Source organism: Sparus aurata, chromosome 6, assembly GCF_900880675.1.
Source record: "Sparus aurata chromosome 6, fSpaAur1.1, whole genome shotgun sequence".
Lineage (NCBI taxonomy): Eukaryota > Metazoa > Chordata > Actinopteri > Spariformes > Sparidae > Sparus > Sparus aurata.
In genome coordinates, this window is record NC_044192.1 from 10,444,132 (window position 1) to 10,468,688 (window position 24,557).

Below are 24,557 nucleotides of genomic sequence, written 5' to 3' on the forward strand. Positions count from 1 at the left end.
TACCTGAATGGCATTCAGCATTACAACAAGTTCTTTAAACCGGACGATTTGGAGATACATGTTTTCAGACCGTGATGATTCCAGTCAGGAAGGGTGTGGTGCTGTAGTTCATTGGAAAAACAGCGTTTGAAAGAGAAGGAGGAATTAATGCCTTCAGTCTGTGAGTGGAAAACCGACTTGCTGAGACAGGGAGGACACCAAGCATACATCCTGCTATCACTCTTCACTTGTCTTTCATTTCCTGTGGTGAGGCCGCATCTGACTAATGACTGACTGAGGCTACAGGAGAGGACCAGTAGAGCTGGTTAGTCATGATACTATTCTGACACCACACTGACGTGTTTATACGTACATTGTCTCGTACACCAGGGTTGCAAAGCTGTTTCACTGACCCAGAGGGTGGCGTGTATTGAAGCAGAAGTTACCATAATGACTCAGGAGTGATTACGCACTTGGAAGGGTTGTCCTGTAATGTATTATTTACATGCTTGATCCCTTTTGTTGTGAGGTTCTATTTCAAGGATGAAGCTGGTGATAAAACCTTTTTCTGCTGATGTAGCGATGTCAGTTGGAAGGAGCTATAGATGGTAAGAGCTATTTGATTGATTCTGATTCACAAAAAACAGCATTGATTCCTCCTCCTCTTTTAAAACCATTTTCCCCATTGCACCATCTCAGCGCCACACCCGCCATGGCTCAAACTGTATTGCACTGCCTTATTGTTTATCTCCCAAACATAAAGTTTTATTGTTTCGACTTGTTTGACACTGAATCATTCAGGCACTTTACAAAGTGTAAACTTGTCCCTGAAAAAAGTTTCATAAGCCCCAATAACTGAATGATGAATCCTCCAGACTTTGGTGATCCTCTGGATTATCCTCGACGATGAAATGAGGCAACATGAGGTGGATTTATGTTTCCTCAACTGTGAAGTCTCAACAAGTGATGGGTTGCAATGACATTCCTTACAGGCCTCAACGATGTTTGCTCAAAAAAATATACTGCAATACTTTGGTGATTCCTTTACTCTTCGCCTATCATCCCCAGGCCGACATCTTTATTGACAAATTGACTGTAAAACTAATGACATTCTCATCCTCAGCTGTAGTTTTTGTTCAGTGCTAATTCGCAAACGGTAGCATGCTAACAAGCTAAACCTAAGCACAGAGGCGTGTTAGCACTCTGCTCAAAGCACCTCTGTCATTTAATTTCAACTTAATGTAACCAAAACAGCAACGGAATCTAAATCTGGAGTGTGTTATTGTAGTTGACCGGGTAACGACTTTCAATTTGTTTTCATTTTATTTACAGTTTTCTGTTGCTGTCTGGTTAGATTTAAGGAACTAAAATATGTGGTTAGTTTGAGGAAAACATGGTTTTGGTCAAAATACAAATAGCTTTTCACAGGAAAACTGCATATTTTTTTGGTCTTTTGTCCCTTAGTTGCAAAGCTATGACCTACACAATGTTAATAGTTAGTTTCAATGATGGTGCTGGAACAACATTAATTATGATGTACTAGGAACAACACCAACATGGCGATATCAGATCATGTCACGGAGCCACAAGCACTGATGTAGACTCATAGTCTTTCTCCACTGTGTTAGCTGTCTCTCAGTTTTTAACACTCGTTCCCAGTCTCCAGCCAATTCATCCCATGATATAAATACTCAAAAACGCAAATATAGACTTGCACATAAGCTAATCATTTCTCAAAACAGATTGGCACTTTATGTTTTTAGCGCTACAACTTAGACTAGAGTAAATTGTGTCTTTCTGGGTGAACTATTTTCATAGATGGTCACCAAGATGGTTTAGTCTACATGCATTTGACTTGAAAAAAAAATTGTGTCTGCGGTCATTGTAATCAAGGAACATGTAATCTGCTGCAACAGTGTATCTCAGTGATGCTTTTTTTAATAGTGGCTCCAACGTGGAACAAGTGAGCAACACCATTAAAGCTTTCCTCTTTTCTTTTTTTTTCTCCTTCTTTCCGGGAGCTGGCTATGGAGGATGGTTGATGACCTCCACAAACACCGCCACTGTTGTGGACATTTCTCTGAGCGTTAAAGGCAACCCCCCAACTCCTCTCCCATAATGCACTATCTGTCCACATAACTAAGACGAATAACTACCAGGATGAGTGCATATCCTGTTTACGGCCATGCTCTTCTGTTCTTCCAGAAGATTTCACAAGTCAATAAAAGGATCTTTTCAATCCACTTAAAAGTGTTTTTTCAAAATCATATACAATGAAGGAACTTGTAAAAAAATAATAAGTCTACAAAAATGATTTACTGAAACATGCAAGTTCTTTTGAAGTAGACACAAGAAACCCTGTCTTTTGATGGCAAGAAAGGCACAGTCAGGCCTCTGGCACGACAGCAGACCAGAGTACAAAGAAACAGTGGAGCCACATTCTATTATGGGGTTTTTTCTCTGTACTGGTCCACACCCCTGCCAGGATAATGGCCTGGTCCTTCAATGCTGCCCTGACTTTGAATGCAAACATTGAATTTTTTTTTCTCCTTTGAGGTACAAAAACGTATTTAAGTGAGAACAAAACCTCGACGTCTAACTCTTTCAAATGGAATGCTTTAGTCTTTATGTCGTGTTTGACATTTTCTAGCTAAAATCTTACAGATGCAGTTTAATACAGAACATTTTATCTTTAGCAATGTATGAAGCAAACCCGCTTCATCCAAGTGGATGGTGAACAAGCGTGGACAGGTTTCTGCTCCGTTGGCCCATTCATTCAAGATCAAAAACATTCTGATCACTTCCCTGAGAATGTCCCCTCACGAGTGATACAGCAGTTTGTGTTACACGGTTCATTGATGGCCGGTACTCCACTGCATTGTCTTCAGTCTTGAAAAAAGGTTTCCCATTATTTTGCTCAGCCAGCTCACGAAACAATAGACAATGACGAAAAGAACGTCAGGAGGCGAAGAATGTAGCTGATTGTATCTTTATCATCAGCCGCCATGTCAATCCGCGAACTGAATTAACCACATTGTGTGCCTTCTTGAATCCCCATTTTTCACCAGTCTGTTCTAACAAAACAGCACATTATTAAAGCGTAAAGTTATGCCTTTAAGATGTCTTGAATAATCTACGCTGCATACAGCAAATACCGGAATACTTATTCACACAAGGAGGCAATGTTAAAGTGTTTTAATTTCAGTTTACAACATAAATAATGTACAAAATAGTAATACTATGGTGGCACGAGCTATTTACAATTGTTAAAATAATGTGGCATTAAAAAAATACATCGTAAAAAAAAAGTGCTTTTCATCCTTAGATTTAAATTATGTTACTTATACATTTGATTATCTGCCGTTTTAAGTGCATTAACATTAAAGTGAGTTTTTCTCCATCGTCTCAGAGAGGCACCGCTGCAGTGTGTTGGCACGTCCCGGTCGGCTCCCAGAGGCTGTTTATCAGATCGGACTGGTTCCATTTGCAAAGCTGGTGTTGATGAGAAGAAATGAAGAGGAGAAATGTTCAGGTTGAGCTTCATTCGCACAGCAGAATTATTTGGATTTGTCTGCCACATGCTTCCACTTAAAAACTCAAGCAAGTAAACATTTCTTCAACATGGCTGTTCAGAGGTATTTCGGTTGTTTTCTGTACTTGGTAAGAGTAAATACACAGGAAGTGACAGGTACCTCAGTCGGACGTGCAACCTAAAGATTTTGGAACTGTAATAACTCCGGCTTCAGGTCTTCTCCGGTGTCATATGAGCTATAGTGTCATCAAATAAGGAATCTGTGTCAGATTTGTCTTCAGTTATGTTAATTGTATGTTAAAATTTGATTAGTTCACCAAATGTTGTTGTTTCAATGCATATTTAATTAGCATTCCGCAATGTTAGTGTTAGTCACTGCCACCTTGAGAGAATAATGTAGTTTTGTAAAGTTAGCCTTAACCTTGGTTTAATGCAGTATGTGAAGGTTTCATGTGATTATGTTGTTAATAAGAGGTTCATGTTTAAGGAAAGTTGCACTGTGCTGATTAAGTTTATCAAAATTGTCCAAGGAGACATATTATGCTCATTTTCAGGTTCATCGTTTTATTTTGGGACACTCCAAGAACAGGTTTACATCCTTTAATGCTCAGTTTACTCGCTGCAGCACAGTCTCCCCCGTCTGTCTTAAATACTCTGTTGTAGTGCCTGTCTCTTTAAGGACCCCCCCCTCTTCTGATTGGTCAGATACACACGCCTGACCCCGCACCTTTCACCGTGTGTCCAGTCGGCTCTGCTGTTATTTCAGCTTCTATCTATTTCCACTTCTACTGTGAATATTGGCATAGATTATGCAACTGTGCAACATGGTGACGTAGCGTGATGTCACAAAGTCACAGAATTGAAGGTGGGGCTACGGACGAGGCAGTTCAGGCACTATGTTTTCTGTGGGAGAGAGGAGCTCTACAACACACTGACGGAAAGGATAAAAAAACGAAAAAGCACAATAGGTCTCCTTGAAGGGGTTCAGTCTCCATCTGTGATTGTTTTTCTTCTTCTCAAATTTAGCCCACGGGAATGTCAACAAAATGGTTGTCATCTGAGTCAAGAAATATGTCCCTGGTTCTGTATTGTTCTGAATTTGTTAATTCCTGTACTGACTTGATTTTCAAAGGTATCCTGATTCATTCCAGCCTGAGGGAGTTTTTTTCCCGATGCTGATTTCTATGTCACAGCCTGTTTTATTAAAGGATTTCCTGTTGACTTCCCTCGTTCCTCAGAGCAAGTCCAAAAACACGCAGACATCTAGGTTTCCTTAAACAGCTCAAACACTCAAGAACAAGAAAGATCAAGAATCTGAACCTGCTGCAGAGTTAGTTACTTGGAAGTTACTGCATATCATTCACTGCATGCTGTATTTGTTTTTACAGAAACGTGTGCTGTAATTGATCCGTGCGTTACAATTAAAGGCAGAGAAGTGAAAAAACAAAACAAAACAACAAGCAATGGAATTTGAAGGCACAATCAAATATGACTCATGCATTGAAGTGTTGAGAGAAAAAACAACGGGCCTCACCCTTTTCTCCTCAGAAGGAACTTGTGTATAAACACAACAACTATACAAGCAACTGTGAACAAAAGAAAGAAGACAAAAAGAGAGAGATTTATTTGTTTTCGTATTCAAATTTTGTGAAATCGTGAAGTCAAAAGAGAAAAACTGTACATTACCTACTAAAACGCACACAACACTGACTATAACAGGTATATATCCTGAAAGACACAAGCAGAGTTAAATGCAGAACATAGATAATCACCCACGTTCACATTCTGATGAGACTCAATAACTCACCAATATCCCTGCTGGTATCGACAGCATCATCACGCATGTCTGCAAGTATAAAACAGTATTATCAGTTTGGTCAACAGGACTGACTACATCACCAGAACCTCCAAGAAGGGCCGTTACAAACTCATTTACTGATTAAATATTGATTAGAGTATGTGTCTACTGATTTTGCTGGTTATGTATGTTTCTCCATGTCGGGTCAGTGAAGGGAAGAACATATTAGCTGGGACGGGGGGCAGAGGGAGGGAGACGTGTCTGAGGATGTTAAATGACAGCTCTCTTCGGTCAGTAAATTAAAAACCATTATTGTTTGTTATGCAAACAATTAAAATTACAAGAGGAAAGAACATGGAGTCGTAAATCTAGTGTTATACGAGCAGTCCGACAATTTGGGAAATGTGCTTATTGACTTTGTGGTGAAGAGTTATTTGGGAAGATTGAGACCAGACTCATGTATGGTGGTTAAATATGCAGCCATTAGCATTAGCATCTTAACAAAAAGACTAGAAACAGTCCCAGACACTCTCGCTTATTAACATGCTGTATCTGGTTTGTTTGAAAGGTATACTATGCAGGATATTCCTAATTTGTTTTTTTTTAAAAAGACTCCTTCTCAATCGTCACTTATGACCCAGTAGAAGTCTGTAGTGGTGTCTGTATCCGCGGAGACCCCACCCTGTGCCCGTATTATTTTATTTCCATAATATTTTGTTGTATTCAGGACATTTATGGGTGTCACCCTTTGGGCGGTGGTGTGAAGCACTCAGCCAATTATATCTTAAAGTAGTAACTCAATAAAAAAAGAAGAAAAAAAAATGTTTATCCTCCCTCCTCTGCTCTGCTCTTTGTCATGGACAAAGCTTCAGGTCTGTGTGTCTGTTTGACCAAGGGTAGGGCTGAGCTACACACACACAGACACGCAGAGCGGAGGGGAATCCTGCATTCATAGAAAATCCGAAGGGTTGTGTGGAGGCGTGGGCATGTTTATCTGAGTCACTGCTTTGTCCTCGCCAACACCACCCCCCTCTCTACATTCACTCCCTAGCTTGGTCAACCATCACTGCTCTCGCACCCGTCAAGTCGGGTAGGAGGCGCCAACTTTGAATAGAGCAGAAACCAACAAATCTTGCATAGTATGTCCACAGTTTTTCATTTTACAGTGCGGTTATGTGCCATATTGTATCTTGGCTGTTGCTTTCTGGGGATCTCTGATGGTTGCCTGGCACATTACTCCCCATAAAACAGAAAGTTTTAAACCAGAAAGCCAATAAGCCTATTTCCCAAAATTAGTCAACCTTGTTAGTCCCAGTTTGTGTCTAAAAAGGCAACAAAATAACTAAAAAATCCCATTCAGTGAGCTCTGAGCACATAAGCCCTTGCTGGACCCTCTAAAGCTTTAATTTCGGTTTTCCACACTGACGATAACTTTTGTTCTCCTTGTAAATGGTTTTGTGTATCCGTGTGTTGCACAGGAGTCATTATATTTTATTCTGCTGTGCTGTTTTCCAAAACAAGACCATTACTTTCTCATTAAGGGCCATCTTCTAAGTATTATCTCTAGTTTTTTTGACGCACGGATCCATTTCAGTTCCCTTAAAAGAAAATCAAGGCCTGACATCATTATATTTTACTTGTGTTTCTTCCCTCCACTGAAACAACCAGGTAATTTAACTGAAATAACAAATCACAATCTAAATACAAATAAATCACACAAAGTTAAGGGAAGCATCGGTTCATTGGGAGCGCAGTTTAATTTAAAATCCACTGCGCAGAAGTTATTAAATTTAAGCTTGTAATCACAAAACTTGCAAAGGTAAAGGAGATTCAAGCTGGACTGCTTTTTCATTAAATTGTTCAATACCTTGAAATGATGTTGTTGATGTTTCACTGGCTGTAGTAGCTTTATCCTCAGCCGGCAAAGAGTGTCTAACACCTTTAAACAGAATGATCACAATGATTTCTAGTTCCTCTCTGGTTTAAGCAGGATAGAAGTAGCTCATAAAGCTGAGAATCCATTCCCCCAAAAAAGCATGCAGCGTGCACATAATCCATTCATGCTACTAAGTGCTGTGCCTAAAAGATTTACAGTTTAATTACATGCTGATCTTCTGAGTTTTGAGACATTTTTCTATACCTGGTAGTGAAGGTGACACAGCTGATGATGCACTCGCTGTGTTAGCTTTAACTCTGTGAGCTGTGGTCGTGGCAGGTGAATCTGTGGGAGTGGACGCCTCTGTGACACGGAAAATAGCCATTGTTCTCAAAGATGCTTGGTGATTCTTGCAGTTACGGTTATTTATCTTCAGTATGTAAATATTCGAATGATTTCTATACCTTGTGCTGGAGGTGTAGGTGTTGACGTGACCACTGTTGTTGTAATTTTTTCTGTTGTGACACATATGAATAAAAACACTACTGAGTTTATCTGCCGTTGAAATAACTGTTTAACTGTTTCAATGTGGTGGAGCATGCGAACAGATTTGATTTTACATGCAGAATGAGCAACGCTTTGAAATAAGGGTACACATCATATTCTTAATGCTTCACTAATGCATCGTTACTGATGATTTAATGCATGAATTCATGTAGGATATTTCAAGAATTTCAGTGTCTCGCGATTAACAAATGATAAGCTCATTAAAAGTTAACGTGATTAGTTCACACGTCATCTGTTAAAGGGGCAATATGTAAAATTTTTGGTTGAAAACATTAAAGAATTGACAAAAAATACCAACCGAAAGAGAAGAAATAACTTTTGATGTTGATGTTTTTTCTATTGCAGATAGCATGCTTACCAGCTAGCCTCCAAAGCAAAACACTATGACTCTCCCGCTGCTCTAAGCTCTCGGTTCAGAATGCTACTGGTGCGGCTAACTGAGCTAACTACCTAGCAACAGTTAGCGGTTACTTTCCTGATATGTCGGCCCCTATTGGTTCCGAGTGTGACCTCAACAGTCGGCCAGTTCTTACATATTGCACCTTGAAGCAATGTTTAATCTCAGTTATTTCATATGTGGTTTGACATCTGTTTAAGTGAGCTGGATTTTAGTTGGATAAAAGTTTATTTTTGTGGCTGTATTTTGCTTTATATGGTAAAAAATATCAAACTGGGATTATTTTGACAACTGCTACATGACTCAGGGTTAGTGGAAATGATGGAAAAAGTTTTAACTGTGGTGATATCAGGAAAAACAATCACACCGCCCACTTCACTTGCAGTTAAGTTTACTGACAACAACGTTTCGGTACTTAGACCTTCATCAGGTTATCTCATCATGATGGTGTAAAAACTGGTGGGGTGTGCACCACAAAATAAAAGAAAAGAAGAATAAAAATCCCTTACATCTGGAGATCAGAATTTGTAGGTCGGGGCCTCTGGATATTGCACTTGGCCATGTTCCGATTTCAAAAACATTTACATAAACTGCGCAGCCCAAGTTTTGTTTGAGTTTGATAATCTAAAAAAACACCAGCATAATATTTTCATAAGAACAGGTCCTGTTGTGCTTTCAAAGAGCAAATACGTGGATCTGAAATAAAGTTTTATGTAACTGGAGTCAAGCTCATTCGGTCGCATATCAATACATGCATGGACTCACAGTGATTAACATTCCTCAACTGATGATCTATTAAATGTGAACGAATCATTTAAATCTTATGACCTGATTATTTATTAATGGTCAACAGGAATTCATGTATTCATGCATTAAGTCATCACTAGTCAGGCATTAGTTAAGCATTACTTATGTATATGATTTGTATGCTGATTATAAAGTTCTGCGTCTACAAATGACACGTTCAAACCTCACCTTGTAGGAAACTGTACTCAGTGTAGTGTTTTTGACCAATGACTGAGTTTTTAATGAGAGGATGCTCTTAAGTCAATGTTAATGAGAATGTGAGTGTGGCAGTTAGTAAACAAACAAACAGCTCGGGGTGAGCGCACACATGAGTGGTGATTAGAAAAATGCTGTGAAGATTGAATACTGCTTCATAGGGAGTGTGTTGAAGTGATGATGTTCAAAACTTGCCAGCAGTGTGTTTAAAGCCGCGTGTCCTCTGTGACACCATAGCAACGCCTACAGTATGTGCTCTTTAGCTGAATGCAGTACGCTACAGATGAGTACTACAATGGGGTGCATGGCAGCGCACCGTGAAGTTGCTTCTCAGCATGCGGTATCGGTTAGATGTAACGAGACCGCGTCTGTGGTTTTGCATGTTTTAACCCATTAACTACAAACCATGCACAACATTACAAGCCGACATTTGATTGAACAACAACGGTTCTCCGACTGATTTATTACATTCCAGGCAGCCGCTGTTTGAACACTGACTTCACAACAGTACAATGTACCTCAGCTGATGAATGCAATGCTTTTATCTGCCTGACTCACATATTTGATGTGTAAATGTCCTTGAACACACCAGCTCGGACAGTTGGGAAAAGTTTGCTGACTGCTGCTTTATCTGTGTCAGTGCCGGAGAGCTGATTTCCATATCGCTGTGCAAAGAATAGACCATTTTGACGCAGCGGCCTTTTTCGTCTGACGTCAGGCTCTGAGTGACTCACTGCTGTGACCTGGACTGCGAGTCGTATAAGAATAGGGAATCTGACAAATCACTGTTATTTGACTGCAACTGAAAAGACGGCGGATCTTCAAAATCCAGCAGGACATCAGGACACAATTCAAGAGAGAACAACGTACTTGGTAACAAATTAGCTAACGTTAGACAGCAGCTGACGCTAGCTTTCAACCATTACCGTACCGTCCCAAGATGTGCAATGATGTTTCAGAATCAGTTGACGTCTTTCCTCCAATTTTATCGTGTTACACTACGAAACAGTAACGTTAGCTGCAAAGTTTTTGAATGCTAACGTTAGCTGCTGTCTAACAGTCAATAATGAGTTCTAAAATATGTTGTTTTACCTTTAAAACAAGCCCAAAGTCTGGTTAGATTTTTGCTAGCCAGCGATTTTCAGCGCTGATCAATGGGGAAGCAGTCAAACTGTAAGATTCCCTACATTTGCACAGCTTTCAACCTGGAAGGCAAAAACAGTGCGACATTTGAGCGTCCAACCCTGAACCTGACGTTGGAGAAAAATGGCTCTTGAGTGAACAAGTTCCATTCCATCAGCTGGAGATCTATCTACACATGTACTCATTTACTTCTACTTGTGTAGTGCAGTGAAAGTGCCCTCTTGAATGCCGCTATTGTAGACAAAACATGCCGAAGTGCCTTGTAGGGTGCCCTTCAGGTGCACAAACAGTGATAATGTGCCCTCTCTTCACTATAAACATACCCGTAATCTAGAGCTTTATGAGGGTTCAAACATGCAAAACCTCATGTGGTCTTCAAATAACTTAAACAGTACTTGATATTCATGAAGCTTTGTCTACCGCAGCCTGCCTCTGACTCATCGGTTTAAAGAGGAGCAAGTCAAACCCATGGAAGGATGGAGTGTACTTACTTTTGCATTCAGGAGGCTCAGAATCGTATTCACCAATGTCGTTGCACACAAGTGTATCGTTCCCAAAGAGGGTGTATCCGTCATCACAGGTGTATTGTATGACTTGTCCATATGAGGGGTAGTCTGCTGACTCCCATAAGCGTTTGCCGTTGGCCACTTCGGCAGGTATATCGCATGTTACAACTGAGGAATCAAACAGACAGACAAACGGGTGTTTTCACACATTCTTATGAACAAAAATGATAACAGTGAAGGGTGAAACAGAGGAAGACGAACTGCTTCACAAAGACGAAAAACAAAACTGCCGCTGCATAAACAGCTTGTGTAAGAGAAGAGAAAAAGAAGCGGACTTTTGAAACAAACCCTTTAGTTTTTAGGATTGTACCAAACATTGGAAATAAGAAATACAAAGTACAACACACGTACGTTCACACTTTGCTCTTCCGGTCCACCCTGTTGCGAAGCACTGTTTGTAGCTGTTCCCAGTAACCTGGTACCTGTTTATTTAGGGCGGAACAGATACCGTAAGAGTCATGATGGTGTAATGCAGCGGAGAGGAATTTTCAGCGCTGAAACCAAATTCTGACAAGAGTTTATTCTTGAACTATGCATCAACGGCTCCCTCAGTGCGAAGAGCCAAGTTTCTGATCAGCGAAACTCTGATGTAACACTTTCTGGCCGCTGCTCTGTTTCGTCTCTCAAGACCACCACATGTTTTCCATCAGCAAAATCCACCTCAACATCGGTGGTTCTAGGTGTATCCGCCAGCAGCACTGTCTGGTAGACAACTGACTGCGACCACAGAGACGTCACGATCTACTGAAGGCTCCCTGTGCGCGCGTTGTCTTTGGATTTGCCTCATGTCGCCACTTGCTCCTCTAAACGAACTAAGGTGTAATTCGAGCAGATCGCAATTACATGGACAGATTTCCGACCGTTAACAGTTGGACTCACCCCGTTTCACATGTTATCCTTATTGTAGCACCAAACAGGGTACCCTGACTGGAATCAAAGATCATATGCGGCAGCAATTTAGGAGTCCCACAGTCCTTCTCTGTGACATAAAAACAAACAGGACAATGTTGACGCTGGACCTATATGAGACGACAGAATAATAATGTTTGATAAAAGTGTCAGCGGAGTTACAGTGAAAAGTATCCAGGACTCACTTTTGCATACGAGATCTGGCTCAGTCCACTTAGTATCAGCGCAGGTCGTGACCCCAGAGCCACTTTCTTTAACATATCCGTTGGCGCACTCTAACGTCACATCCAAACCTTCCGGAAACTGGTTCATAAGAAGTGCTGCATTGGATAGGACGATGTTTTCTCCTCCGTGAGGTTTGGGACAGTCAGCTGGAGAGAAAACAGGAGAAATCACTCAGCTTTTGTAAAAAGAAAAAAACAGGAAATGTGACAGCCTTTAATGTCATGAAGTAGGAAAGAAAGAAAGCTGATATACAGTCTAGAGATGTGAGAAAATGACTTAACCATTTATAACGTCTTTATGTCCCATTCAAGCCTTAAAAGTGATAATCCAAATCTTAAAATATATTCTGACTTGTGCAGATAGCCAGCATAATGAAGCTAGTATCTGGGTTACACAGTATGTACTCCTTTTGCCTGAACTTGTGAATAGTCTGGCGGCGGCATTTTAAACTATCAGAGTGTGGAAAGGTTGTGTTTGCTTAAGCATGAGTACAGTGAGTTACAGTTATCTAAACCCGACGTGATTGAATGCGTGAACGAACAGTTTCCATGTTCTTTGGAGACAGAAAAAGGACCGGATCTTAAAAAAAAAAAAGAAAAAAGACTGTCAAAGTTAGTGTCTCCGTCGTTCCCCTGCAGCCACATTCCCTGTTCCCACCCCTCCTTTTTTCCATTCACCCTCCAGATGCTCTCCAACGTTCCCTCCCTTCCTTATCAGCCGACCTTCCCTGCCCACCTGTCCCCACTCCTCTCCTCAGTTCAACCAGCCCATTTTAATTAACCCCTCGTCAGGGTCATCTGAGTCGCTTTGCTGGTTTCTTCTCTCTGACCCTGTACGTTAAGTTCATCAGTAAATCACTGAAGTCGTCCAGCCGCCTCCTCTGTCTGCGTCTCACCTCTGTGACCACTGAAGCTTTTACACTATCAAAGAGTGTTTCTAATTGGTTATAGTCCAGTTATAAATGTTGGTTATCCATTAAAAGTACTTTTGGATTGCTCAGTTTTTAATAGGTCACAATTCAGCAGCCATAATTGTTAATAAGTCATTAATAAACAGCGGTTAATCCATTAAGTCTTACACTTTTAGTCATCTTTGGTCCAAGGAAGTGGTTCAACCAGTCAAGAAGTTTTCCATACAATTCTGAAGGCTTTTAAAATATCTATAAATCACTATTCACAAACAAATAATAAAGCCTGGTACAATGAATAAAACCTGTAAACGGTGGCTTATCTCAGAAAGTGGTGCCAAAAAAAATAATAACTCCTCCAGCTTTCTGTTCCAAAAAAAGAAGTAGGTGGTGTCTCTGCGGGCGAGCAGAGAACTTTTAGCACAGTCTGCAGTTGATATTGGCGTCTGCGCACTCAACGGAATTATTCTGTCTCTGTGGAAATCACAGCAATATTTCTCAAACACGCAGAGGAGTGAACCACATAGTAGAGGATTTATGTCTCGTCCTGGCACTTTATCTAACAAAAAAACCCAACAACTTCAGAAGTTTTGACACACGGACGAGAAAATATGATGGTGTGTTTACAGCTTCCACTCTGTTCAGCACATCTGCACAATGTGTTTGTTTATAAATGAGCTTTTAGTTAAAAGCTGGTGTTTGAGCTGGACTGCATTATACTGAGAGCTGTTTCTAATTTGGGCTCCCGTGCTCATTCATAACCATGAGTTGGGAGGAATATTAGAAACACCTGTAGTGCAACGCCAGCTTCAACTAGAACCTCACTGCTCAGACATGTTAACACCTCTATGACAGTGCGAACAGAAACAACTGAACATTAAAGTACAAGCACATGTCTTGGATTGCATTAGACTGTACAAGTGTTCTTAAAAAAGTGTTTCAAATCTACATTTCCTTTGTTTTACACACGTTTCACATGGAAAAATGTGTATTTTTAATGTCCAGTTTGTATAAAATGATCTTATTCCCTACTCTTTAATAAAAAAAAAAAGTTATAAAATTATAAACGTGAGGTTCGAATAGTAAAGAAGCTCGTTTACAGTTATTTTTCTGAGGCGCTGACAGTCTGCCTCTTTCTCGCTGCAGCTCTCATGTGACTCGGAGCGTTGATAAATATTATCTCATTAAGCAGACTGTGAGCCGTGTGAGGGGATGATGCGTTATCACTGACCTGCTGCCTTCAGGACAAAGAGGTACATTAACAGCAGAGGTCTGACTCGTAGCCGTCCACAGGTGTCCAGTAGAACTTCCATGCCGGGCCGCAGAGATGGGACAGAAAAAGATCCCGGGGTTGTTCCTCCTTCAGTCCGTCACACTTCTCCTAAGAGGCGGCGGATACACGCGACTCGCTGCGCTGCCGGCAAACACTGATCCTGCCCCTGAACGCACCACGACTATCAGTGATGTCTGTCAAATTAACTTCAATAACCAGGAAGTGAGAAAATACCGCCTTCATAATAAAAGCACATATTTGTTTTTTACGCTAAAAGGAACAGGTTGTTGATATTTAATCATAAATATCAGCACACATTACTGACCAATGATATCACTAGAGTCTGGCCTGCACCAACTGGTATTTTGCATTCTTGTAGCTTATATTATGTGGATGTAGACTAAAATTAAAAGCCTTATAGACGCTGCAATTTTCTATCTTTATATATACATTTGATATTTATTTTCGACTTTTCACAAGTTGTTAAACCATCACAGTACATACCTTTAAGTGCATTACCTGTCTACATCCACTTCTTATCCATAACTGGTTCTAACTTGCTTACATTGCAGTTTATTCATTTTCTCACTATTTACACCAGTCGCAGGCACTATTAAAGCATCATACGTTCTGTTTAAAGTCTGATATGTGTTATCCCTCTTGTTCCTACAGTGAAATATTTGAGCTGTGTAGAATGATGCATGTACAGAGGTGAAACATTAGAAACCTGAATTCATATTCATTAATAAAAATGTATGTTTTTCACTGCGCTTATTTAAAAACAGATTCATTGGATGCGAGCCGACAAGCATGATTTGTGACATCACAGTCTGGGAGCCAAACCTGGCCCAATCAACTCAAATCGAATGTTTTATTTATATAGCCCAAAATCACAATTTCATTGCCTCTGGGGGCTTTTCAGTGTATACAGGGAACAACATCCTCTGTCCTTAGACCCTCGAGTTGAGTGAGGGAAAGCGTGCCATAATGGAAAAAAATAAACCCATTAACAGGGTAAAAAGGGATTGAAGAAACCCCAGGAAGAACCACAGAGGAGAACAAAAAGACAAAATTACAGTTTCCAAATCTAATTGAAAGAATGTCTTAAACAAGTAACGTATATAAAGAATTATATCATATAAAATTATATGACAAGTGTGATGTAGAAACTTGAAGCCTGAGACTGAGAATGGACTTGAAAGTGAAGCGTTGGACATCCTGTGTGCAGCAGCTAAACTTGTGAAATGGGCTAGAATATTATATTATATTATTCCAGAGAAAGAGTAACCACCATTGTACTTTTATTTCCCCCTCAAAAACTATGTCTGACACACATTAGATCATTTTTATGAGTCTAAAAACATGTAGAAGGGACCTTTAATTTACTTTCACTATCAAATGTTCTAATTCTACCTCAGTGAAATTTTGTTTTACACATTTTATTATTAGCCTGGAGGAGAGAATTTTATTTCCAACTGTCTACTAATTCTGTGAAACAAAGCATCTTATTTTGAAAGGCTGGGGAGGAAGTTTCGCCGTTAAAGCTGTCGGACGCGTCACGGCTGACACCAGCAGGCACAGCAGACAAAAGTTTCAGGGTGAACACGTCAAAGACGAGTGGACACAATCGATGACATTTGGGGAAGTTCATTAAAGGAGGTGAGTGTCATCCTAATGACCAGTGAAATAACACAAACTCACAGTCTGTCAGCCGGTTGTTGCAGCTCTGTGGTTTCCTCCTCAGAGGTGGAGATGTCTCCACAAGTGTTGCCACAGAGAAAGTGGAAACATAATGGGGTGTGTCCTGGAAAAAAGAAGGGGGTATTCCCTCTGTGGTTCCTCTTTTAGTGGGAGTCCTTATTTCTCTCCTCTGTTATGACTCACCCCACTAGTTTGTAGAGTCTCACCAAGACAACACGATCAATCTCAGAGTAATCACATTTCAATATATGCCTCAGTAAGTAGTGACAGTTTACAGTCCGTGCAGAGCCTGAGTCACTTTGTGGGGTTTGTGTTATTGTCATGGATACATTCCACAGCTGAGGACCGAGCCCTCATTGCCTCACGCACGCAGTCTTGGGGTGAATTCCAAGGAGTTCACTCTACAACCACAGGCGTTTGTTGACAGGGGCCGGCTCCCTCCTCCACCCACAGTTGCCTCAGAAACCCACACAGAAACCTGGCAACAAGGAACTAATAAAGCCGAGTAAAGCCTACGTGAACTCCTTTCTTTGTGAAACAAGTGTGGACGCACCGGGATACGGGATGTTGCATGTGACATCACCAGGAAAAGTGAGATAAAGTTTGAGACGTCATTGGAAAACACTGGAGCTGACGCAGAGCCAATAAAATGTCTCCTTTTCGGTACACCTCATGTCCTTTTAGGGCGTTGGGGGGGGGAAAAACCTGCATTGGCTGGTAACTCATGTTCAAAGCCTCCGAGAGCTGAGCTGTGTCTTATCTCTCCGAACACCCTTTCCGAGTGAACAGTTAAGACACCTCCCTTCTCAACAAGCAGAAGAATGCATCTGCTTCTCCTCAAGTGTGATAATGGAGCAGAGAGGCTGCCACCCAAACATTAATATCTGTCTACTGCTGCATAGTTCACCTGCCTTTCTCACGCTTGAAACGATTCTAGGGACGGGCCGGGCCGGGCCAGGATGATTTCACCCCATACAAACTGAACATCTTCATACGTTTATATCTCTATCTCTAGATGTTGCTGCACAGACTTCACATCGTTCACACGAGTCAAAGGTGCTTCATGATTCCAGATAGTTCTATTTTTTTTTTTTTTTTCGCGAGACAAAGCTCAAGTGGTGCACATTCTGTCCAACGCATTCCCACGATAACAACTTCAAACCCAAATCCTGAACCCAGACAATAATTACCCCTAATCCTCGAAAAATGTGCGCCCTTTTTCTTCTCCAGCCGTGAGCACCGAACGCACCCCACTGAGTATTGGTGACATCTACTGGTGCTGAAGGTGAACTGCAGTAAAACACATTTAAAAGCTTTGACTGGAGATCATGATGCAATAATACAAAAATAAGTTCATGTTTTCTTGCAAAAAAGAGAAAATGTACCCATATGTACATGAGTTCTGCTCAGAAACACACACACACACACACACACACATATATATTGTTTTTCACAACAGTAACTTGATTCCTTTTGCATCATTTCAAGACACTGTGAAGTAAAAAGTAAACATGTAAAGTTAAAATATTACTTTGATATAAGTGAAAGTCACCCATATGAATAACACTTGAGCAAAAGTCCTAAAGTTTTTGATATTACATGTATTTAAGTATCAAAAGTACAAGTAAAAGTAAATGAAACATATTTAGCTGTATGTATATATTGTTTGCAAATGAACTTTGATTGGCAGCCAGACTGATTATCAGATCTAATTTTCAGCATTTTTTGAAAACCATTTTTTTTTTTAAAGACCGGATTATTGTTAGATAAATAAATACAAATAAAAATGGCCGGATTGGGTTCTGATGCAGCATGTAACTCAAGTGACCAAATACAAATAATGAGTAAAAAGTACAATATTTGCCTCCAAAGTGTAGTGGAATACAAGTACAAAGTAGCAGAACATATAAATACTCGAATGCTAGTTCACATCCTGGGCATTGCTGGGGTGCCCTTGAGCAAGGCACAGACCCCTAAAACTGCTTGTTGGTCGCCGTAGCACGTGTGGCAGTCCTTTCACTCATCTCCTCTACACTGCATGTGTGTGTGTGTGCACGCTTGTGTGTGTAATGTGAGTGGGAAAAAGAATTTCCCCTTGCGGGATTACAAATAGTATAAAAAAAATTAAAAATCAAATAACATGAAGGCTGGAGGAGCACTCCACCATTACTCTCCCTCCTGTTAGGTCGCACTGGGGGATCAACACTTCTTGTCTGCCATGACGGCGGCGCGCCGGAGATGCAGCCACTAATGTGAGCTGTTCAAAAACTTTCTTTTTAGTAAACTCTGTGTACACAATGTTCTCAATGCGCATGTTCATGTGTAGAGACCCTGGAGATAATACGAGCAAAGTTTCATGTTGTGTCGAGCCTTCTTAGTGTTTTAAAAATAGCGATTTTTAATGCTAGCGCAAGAGTGCCCGTAGCACTCCATTGAAAATTAGCTTGCCCAAAAACGACACTACGGTAAATCTTAAAAGTGCTGTAAATAAAATATGCTTTGATGCTCATTTTATAAGTCGAACATATAGCAGCAGTTGTTGATCTGTAAGATGCATTAAAGAAACAAGATGTAATCAAGGTCACGGGCAGGTCAGGACATGAGTAATGCAGAAGTGTGATAATAAGCAAGAAATATAAAGAAGTGAGAATCGCAAGAGATAGAAGTTGAAGGTACATTGTCTGTGTTTGCTCCACAAGAGGTATTGGGAGTATCTACATTATAGTTCACAGGAAAGGGCAACTTGCAACAACCAAGAGGTCATTAAGAGTGCATCTGTTTAACATATGGCAGGTCAGGAAAAGGGTTGCAGTTTTGACAGTTAAGACATAGGAACTGGAAAGTGTAGGCTCTGCTCTTTTTCCAGAGATAAGGGGAAACAACCACCGGAAGCAGCTGTATCCAAGGACACCTGGAGTCAGATAGGGACAAGAGAAAAGATGAAAGTCAGATCAATGAGCCAATCCGAATAAAGATCAAGGCCAGCGGACCAATCCAGTGGAGGAACACATTCATGCACTATTCAACTTTGTATAGTATAAAGGTCTGGGTCAGGGACAAGATAGGTTGTCAGACTTCGTGAACTGACCCACAACCTGTTGCTTGTCAGGGAAAGGAAGATCTCGACCCAGAGCTCCGTAAGCTTTGTTCATTTACTGCTTAATAAATACACTGATTGATTACCGAACATCTTCTCCTATTGCTTCATTAAAAGTTCACGCAGGACTCAGCTGACACATAGACCGGAGCGAAGGTAAAGGAGTTCGAGTCCAACAGTGCCTATTTCGTCGTAATGATGCTTCTACACGAAGCTTTGTCTCATATACAATCACAAATAAAGCCTATATTGCTTTTTGGAGAGAGTTTCACTTAAAGTAAATGTACTTGAATACATTTTTGTGTAACTAGGATTTCATTGCATATCAGTTCTGATATGAAATACTGTGAGATTAACATTCCTCAGCTGGTGATCATCAAAGCTGGACTTGAGTACAATACTTCAGTAAATCTACTTGCATACATTCCATCCCTGGCTTTGTATGTGTGTTGGGTGGTGAACCGGCATCTGGTGAAGAGTGCAAATATGATGAAGACACAGAAGTTACTTATTCATGTACAAACATATTTCCACATTACAGAAATCTATCCAGCACCTTTTTCTTACCTTCATAGTTTATAGTTGCACTGAGCAGACCCAAGAAAAATTATCCTTTATGCAAAATTTGAACCGCTTCTGATCTTTTGTTCCGTACTAATGAATGTGACTGTCTCAAGACATAAAAAGGACAACAGAAACCAACTTGTTATTTCCGTTAAACAATGTCAAATTCCCTGAAAAAAAAGGAAGGTCAAAGACAAAAGGTCCGGGCGGAACATTTACCTCCGCTATCAAATTGTCCGTACAATCCAGTTCCACACATCATTTGATGCTCGTACCTGAAATAGAACTTGACAAATGTCACATTACAGCCATTCTCGGGCAATTTAGTCAATTATCACACCACATGCAATTACCAGTCGTTCTATAGTCATTAAGGCGGCTCTTCTACTGCCAGATCAAGCTCCGAACGACTGAGCAGGCCTCATCAGGAAGCGGGGTCAGAGTCGATAACATAATGGAGCTGCGGAGAGCCTTTCGCAGTCATTAACAGATAAATTGTAGTTCACATCAATAAGGCGTTAAAAAAAAATTACTGTTCTGCCCTGCTGGAGCTGGTCGGTGATCAGCTGCAGGCGCCATCAGACGTCTCAGGTGTGAAAGCGCGTCAGAGGATCGTCACACGTGTGCGAAGTAGAACGGTGAGTGTGTCGTGTTGCTCGACGGTAATTCAGCAACGTTTCGTGATTTCAAAGTAAACATGCGACAGTCGTGATTTCTCGCAGCGTCCAGCAAAACGAGGGTGACCGCCAAGAACGGATCCGCGCCACAGAGCCTTTTTGGCAAACGGCTTTTTTAATGACTGTTTTGCAGTCACACCCGGTCGAGTTATTTCAGATTCAGTACGCGCGATTCATTCACGTGCCGCAGCTTTTGCGTGACGTATACAGTAGGGTGCTTAAACCACATTCATAGCTTATATTTTATTATTTATTTTTATATATAATCCTCATATCTCTCCTACAGCTGGAATTTCATTGATGATTTAAAAGAAATCCTCTCTGGAGAAATTTCATTTGCGTTTCTCGCTCAAAAGTCGGCCGCCGCGATTCATACCTTCTAAGAAATATCTAATGGACACAGCGCATACGTTGGCGTAAGATGCCTCTGAGCTTTTTTCTTGTCATTGAAAAAGCATCTTCTCCGAGCAGTCGAGGCTCTCTCCCCGAGCTCGGCGGAGGGAAAGCAGTCGGCTGCCATGACAACTGGAAGTCTGCCATAGTAACAGAGGCTTCTGCTGCTTTGTCGTACGAAAAGGATCCGTTGTTGGACTATACGTGAAAGAAATGAATCTAAACATGACCCCCGGTTGATTATTCTGTCAATCCCGACTGCATTGGCGGTACAGTGACATATAGTTCATAAATACCAGAGCATAAATATTATTATGTATGTGCATTTCATTTCTCAGTACAAGAAGTCCAGAAGGTGTTTTCAGTAAAACTTTATTTTTCAGTGCATGAACGGAACACCATGTCAAGGTCATAGTCTATCCTTTGTCAATCCATTTTTAAATATTTTCTCTCTCTCTCTCTCTTTTTTTTTTTACATAAAAAAATAATGGAGCAATTTGAATATACCTCTATTTCTTTTTTTTCTTATTTTTCTTTTTTTTTTTAGATCCCCCAGAAAGAGCACTCAGCAAGTATTTATAAAGGTGCTGTACAATGTACAAACATTTACATCTACTGTTCCTACAGAATGTAGAAGATACCACGAGGATTGTTTTTTGTTTTTTTTTCTCTAATGAAGCGATGCAAGGCCACAGTATGATACAGAGATGAGATACAAAACGGTCAAAATAAAGGGGTAAAAGGGGGTAACAACAGTGCGGTGGGGGCAATAAAAAGGGGCGTTATATGATTCACCGGGCTGAACGGCCTGTACCTGACAACTCAGGGTTGGATTTACTCGCTCAACCAACCAAACTATTGCACAGAAACCTACCACTGATTGGCTCAGAGCACACCATCTAGTAATGTGTAACCTGAAATCTCCCTTATACAATCACAAGCTCTTATCACAGTCACTCCCAGACCTGAACCACCCTTTTGACTTTTGTCAGTGACAACGACTTTTATCACACGTTTTGCTACTATACTGCATTCCCTGAGCTCGTCTGAGTACGCCTCAATCTCTTAAAAGTCGCAGCTATGTTGAGCGTATTTCGTTTTCCGGTTTTTCGACAGCAGAAGCTTCAAAAAAATGTTGTAAAGTAACAGTGACATTAGACTTTTTTTCTTATACCCGCCAAGCCTAACCACCCTTGAAATATGCAAGAAGCCGGCGTCTCTTAATACCTGTCTTACATCAGCAGCGCGCTCAATAACTCACAAAATCACTCTCTCCAAGCTCCATGATCCTTCAAAGCTACCCTGGCACATAATCACACAGCAGGATTCCACAAATACGTATATTTAAAACCCTCTTTTTTTCTTTTTTGTTTCCCCCTCTAATGGGCAAAGGTAAAACCATCAGGTTCACGACTCAGAACTTGCACAGTATTATATAAATGTTGCCCTTTTGGCCTTAGACAGTGAACCCTTTTTAGAAAAAAAAAAGAAACAAACAAACATCTTTATAAAATAAGGAGAACAATATCATAAAATGGCGATGCATTGGTAGCGAGTCAAACAACACGAATTAAATACAACTCATGGTCATTCTGTTATGCTACGAGGGCAGATGCAGTGCAATGGAGTTCAATAGATATTTTTAAAAGTTAGAATCTGCAAAAACATGACACATTCAAATATATATATTATATAATATTTCACAATGAGACACGTTTTGAGCGATTGCAAACGTTTTTTCCGTACGGCGGTTTGCGCGCTCCCTATACATTTCATTGAACTACGAGAAAAAAGGATTCCATGGTAATTTTCCCTACCACTGAAGTACGCTGGGAGGATGGTGAGAGCTCAGATAACACGGGACGGGGTCGTCTGAAGTCTATATCAAAATGTGGAATGGCTTGGGACGGCTACATATACACGTAATCATCTAGTATCTCAATAAATTACACACAGGTTGGTTATCATACACATGGTAAACAAGTTTCTCAAACCACAAGTTTCTGGTCTTTTTAACGATACTGTTCGTGTGCGGGAGAGTCACGTCTAGAAGCGTAGAACAGTCTAGAGTCCCCGGGTAAAAGTGAACGCTTTGCTGGATTGTGTTAGAAATCTGCCTGGTGTCGAGAATGAGGAGTAGAAACGATTAAAACGGGATCATCCTCGGTGATGTGCAGAACGCGTGCAGTAAAAAACAAACAGAAGGAACCGACTGCATGCAGCTGAGCAAACTTTTTTTTAAGAAAAAACAGACAAAGTCAAAACATCCCACGATGAGACCGAGAGCTAAATTAAACCCCTACGATGACAGTCATGTGTGGTGTGTGTACTACAGGCGAGAGGCGAGGGGCCTATCTCCTTTTTTTTTCTTTGCATATGGGTCATTGCATTGTAATGAGTGAAGCGCTGTTGGTAGTCGTTGGTTGTTGTTCCTCAGGAGGCTCCCACAGGATTGGCACATATTCACATTTCGAAATGTCTCGTCTGGCAAGGCCCCCCCCCCTCCCAAGCATGCCGGGCGACATGCTTTGAGTCCGCCCCGACGCCCGACGACGCTTAAGCAGCGGACAAGGCAGAAGGGGGAGAGCTGCTACATGCCATGTGTGATGACGCAGGACTCCCGATAAAAAGAAACCTCGTCGAAAAGACAAATCTGGGTCCGGAACGTACTAAAAGTGGCACTGTGTTGCACTTCTCCGTTTTTTTTTTTGTTTATGGAAGAACTCAGAAAAAACAATCCACTGAGGGTTACGGATTAATATTCCATGGCACAGCTCGAGTCTGGGTGATTCAATATTCCATCACAAAGGGTCGCGGAGGACCTCTGCCTCGGTGAGGATTTTGGCTGAGCTGGGCACTTTCCAAGGGCCGGGGCTAAGAGGTCCCTTTGGGCTCTGCTGGGTCCCTGGAATACTGTGTATAGAGGCCACAATGTCTTCCTTACTACTGACTTCTTTGGAGTAAGAAAGCGCGTCTCCCCTTCCTTTCGCCTCTCTCGGTGAAACTACGGAACCTTTTCTGCTCCACATGTCTTTGAAAGACAGCAGCGAATCTCTTTTGCTGAGAGTCTCTTTACTCGTATGCCTGTCCTCTGTGGATTTCCCGTTGGTGTCTCTCTGCCTCGAGTCTTTGCCTGCGCCTTTCTCGCTCTCCCTTACTGTATGAAGAGATGTCCTCTGGGGGCGAGACCGTCCCGCCACCCTTCTTTTGAAACTTTCCTGCTCCTGGCCAGGCCCGGTCCGCGCTACCCTCCCTTCCAGCTCCCTTGCTTGTGCGTGTTGTCTGACCTCGAGGGTCCCCCCTTTGCCATTTTTCTTTTCGTGATCCAAGCTCTCTCTGCTGGGAGAGTCTTTTAATCTCGGAGGGGCTTGTTGATGCCCCGTGTGCTGCGGGGTCGGAGCCACTTGAGGAGACTTCCTGGGGCTCGTGGACCCCGTTTTCGCCTGTGTTGTCTGAGATGTCCTGTTCCTGCTCGACGTCGCTTCCTGTGCCCGACTCTCGGTCCTTTTGGGAGTGTGATGTTGCTCTTTGGCTTTAGAAAATGTCTCCCCCGTTATCTTTGGGCTGCTTAGCTCTCTGGGGTCTTTCGGGGGCCTGGTCCTCTTGTAGAATTTCATCGACTCAGGGGAGGCAGGAGAGAGCCTTGCTACCTCCTTGTCAGCCCACTCACCGCTCTCCTCCACTGAGCTTAAACCCCTGCTGCTGCTGCTGCTGCTGGGCTTGAGGCCCGGTGGGGATAAGGTGCTCCAGCTGCGGGAATGTTTCAGTTTGCCGGAGAGGGGAGAGGAAACGAAGATGGAAGCCCCAGTGGGATATGGAGAGGACAGGGGTGATGTGTCGGAGAGAAACACCTCTCCGGAATAGCTTGTGGGTGAAATGAGTTTTTGATCATGTTGACCTGTAAAGAGAAGCACAAAATTTGACATGAAAACACTGTTTGAGAAACACAGA

At 41.5% G+C, this 24,557-nt stretch overlaps 2 protein-coding genes across 12 annotated transcripts in view; both read right to left on the reverse strand.

The window, feature by feature from the left end:
* Positions 1-3,145: 3,145 nt before the first annotated feature.
* On the reverse strand, positions 3,146-14,382 carry im:7151449 (complement decay-accelerating factor transmembrane isoform). Of its 7 annotated transcripts, none has more exons than XM_030421273.1 (13): positions 14,133-14,382; positions 11,955-12,140; positions 11,740-11,839; positions 11,212-11,282; positions 10,786-10,968; positions 7,650-7,700; positions 7,450-7,530; positions 7,177-7,248; positions 5,319-5,357; positions 5,198-5,239; positions 5,046-5,097; positions 3,672-3,747; positions 3,146-3,471 (listed from the first exon to the last, which is right to left on the reverse strand). In XM_030421273.1, the coding sequence occupies exons 1-12, from the start codon at positions 14,212-14,214 to the stop codon at positions 3,690-3,692; spliced, it is 1,017 nt and encodes a 338-aa protein (XP_030277133.1). In that variant the 5' UTR covers positions 14,215-14,382; the 3' UTR covers positions 3,146-3,471; positions 3,672-3,689. The 7 variants fall into 7 exon arrangements, with proteins under 7 accessions (XP_030277133.1, XP_030277131.1, XP_030277135.1 ...); XM_030421271.1 differs by having other exon boundaries at positions 7,450-7,548; XM_030421275.1 differs by lacking the exon at positions 7,650-7,700 and having other exon boundaries at positions 7,450-7,548.
* A 6,579-nt stretch (positions 14,383-20,961) lies between these two features.
* The window catches only part of magi3b (membrane associated guanylate kinase, WW and PDZ domain containing 3b), a 150,904-nt gene continuing 147,308 nt past the window's right edge, over positions 20,962-24,557 (reverse strand). For 3 of the 5 annotated variants that reach the window (XM_030421053.1, XM_030421054.1, XM_030421055.1), the window contains one exon: positions 20,962-24,504. In XM_030421053.1, coding sequence (XP_030276913.1) covers positions 23,408-24,504 — 1,097 coding nt within the window. In that variant the 3' untranslated portion in view covers positions 20,962-23,407. The remainder of the gene's footprint in view (positions 24,505-24,557) is intronic. The other 2 variants (XM_030421057.1, XM_030421056.1) reach the window with 1 other exon arrangement.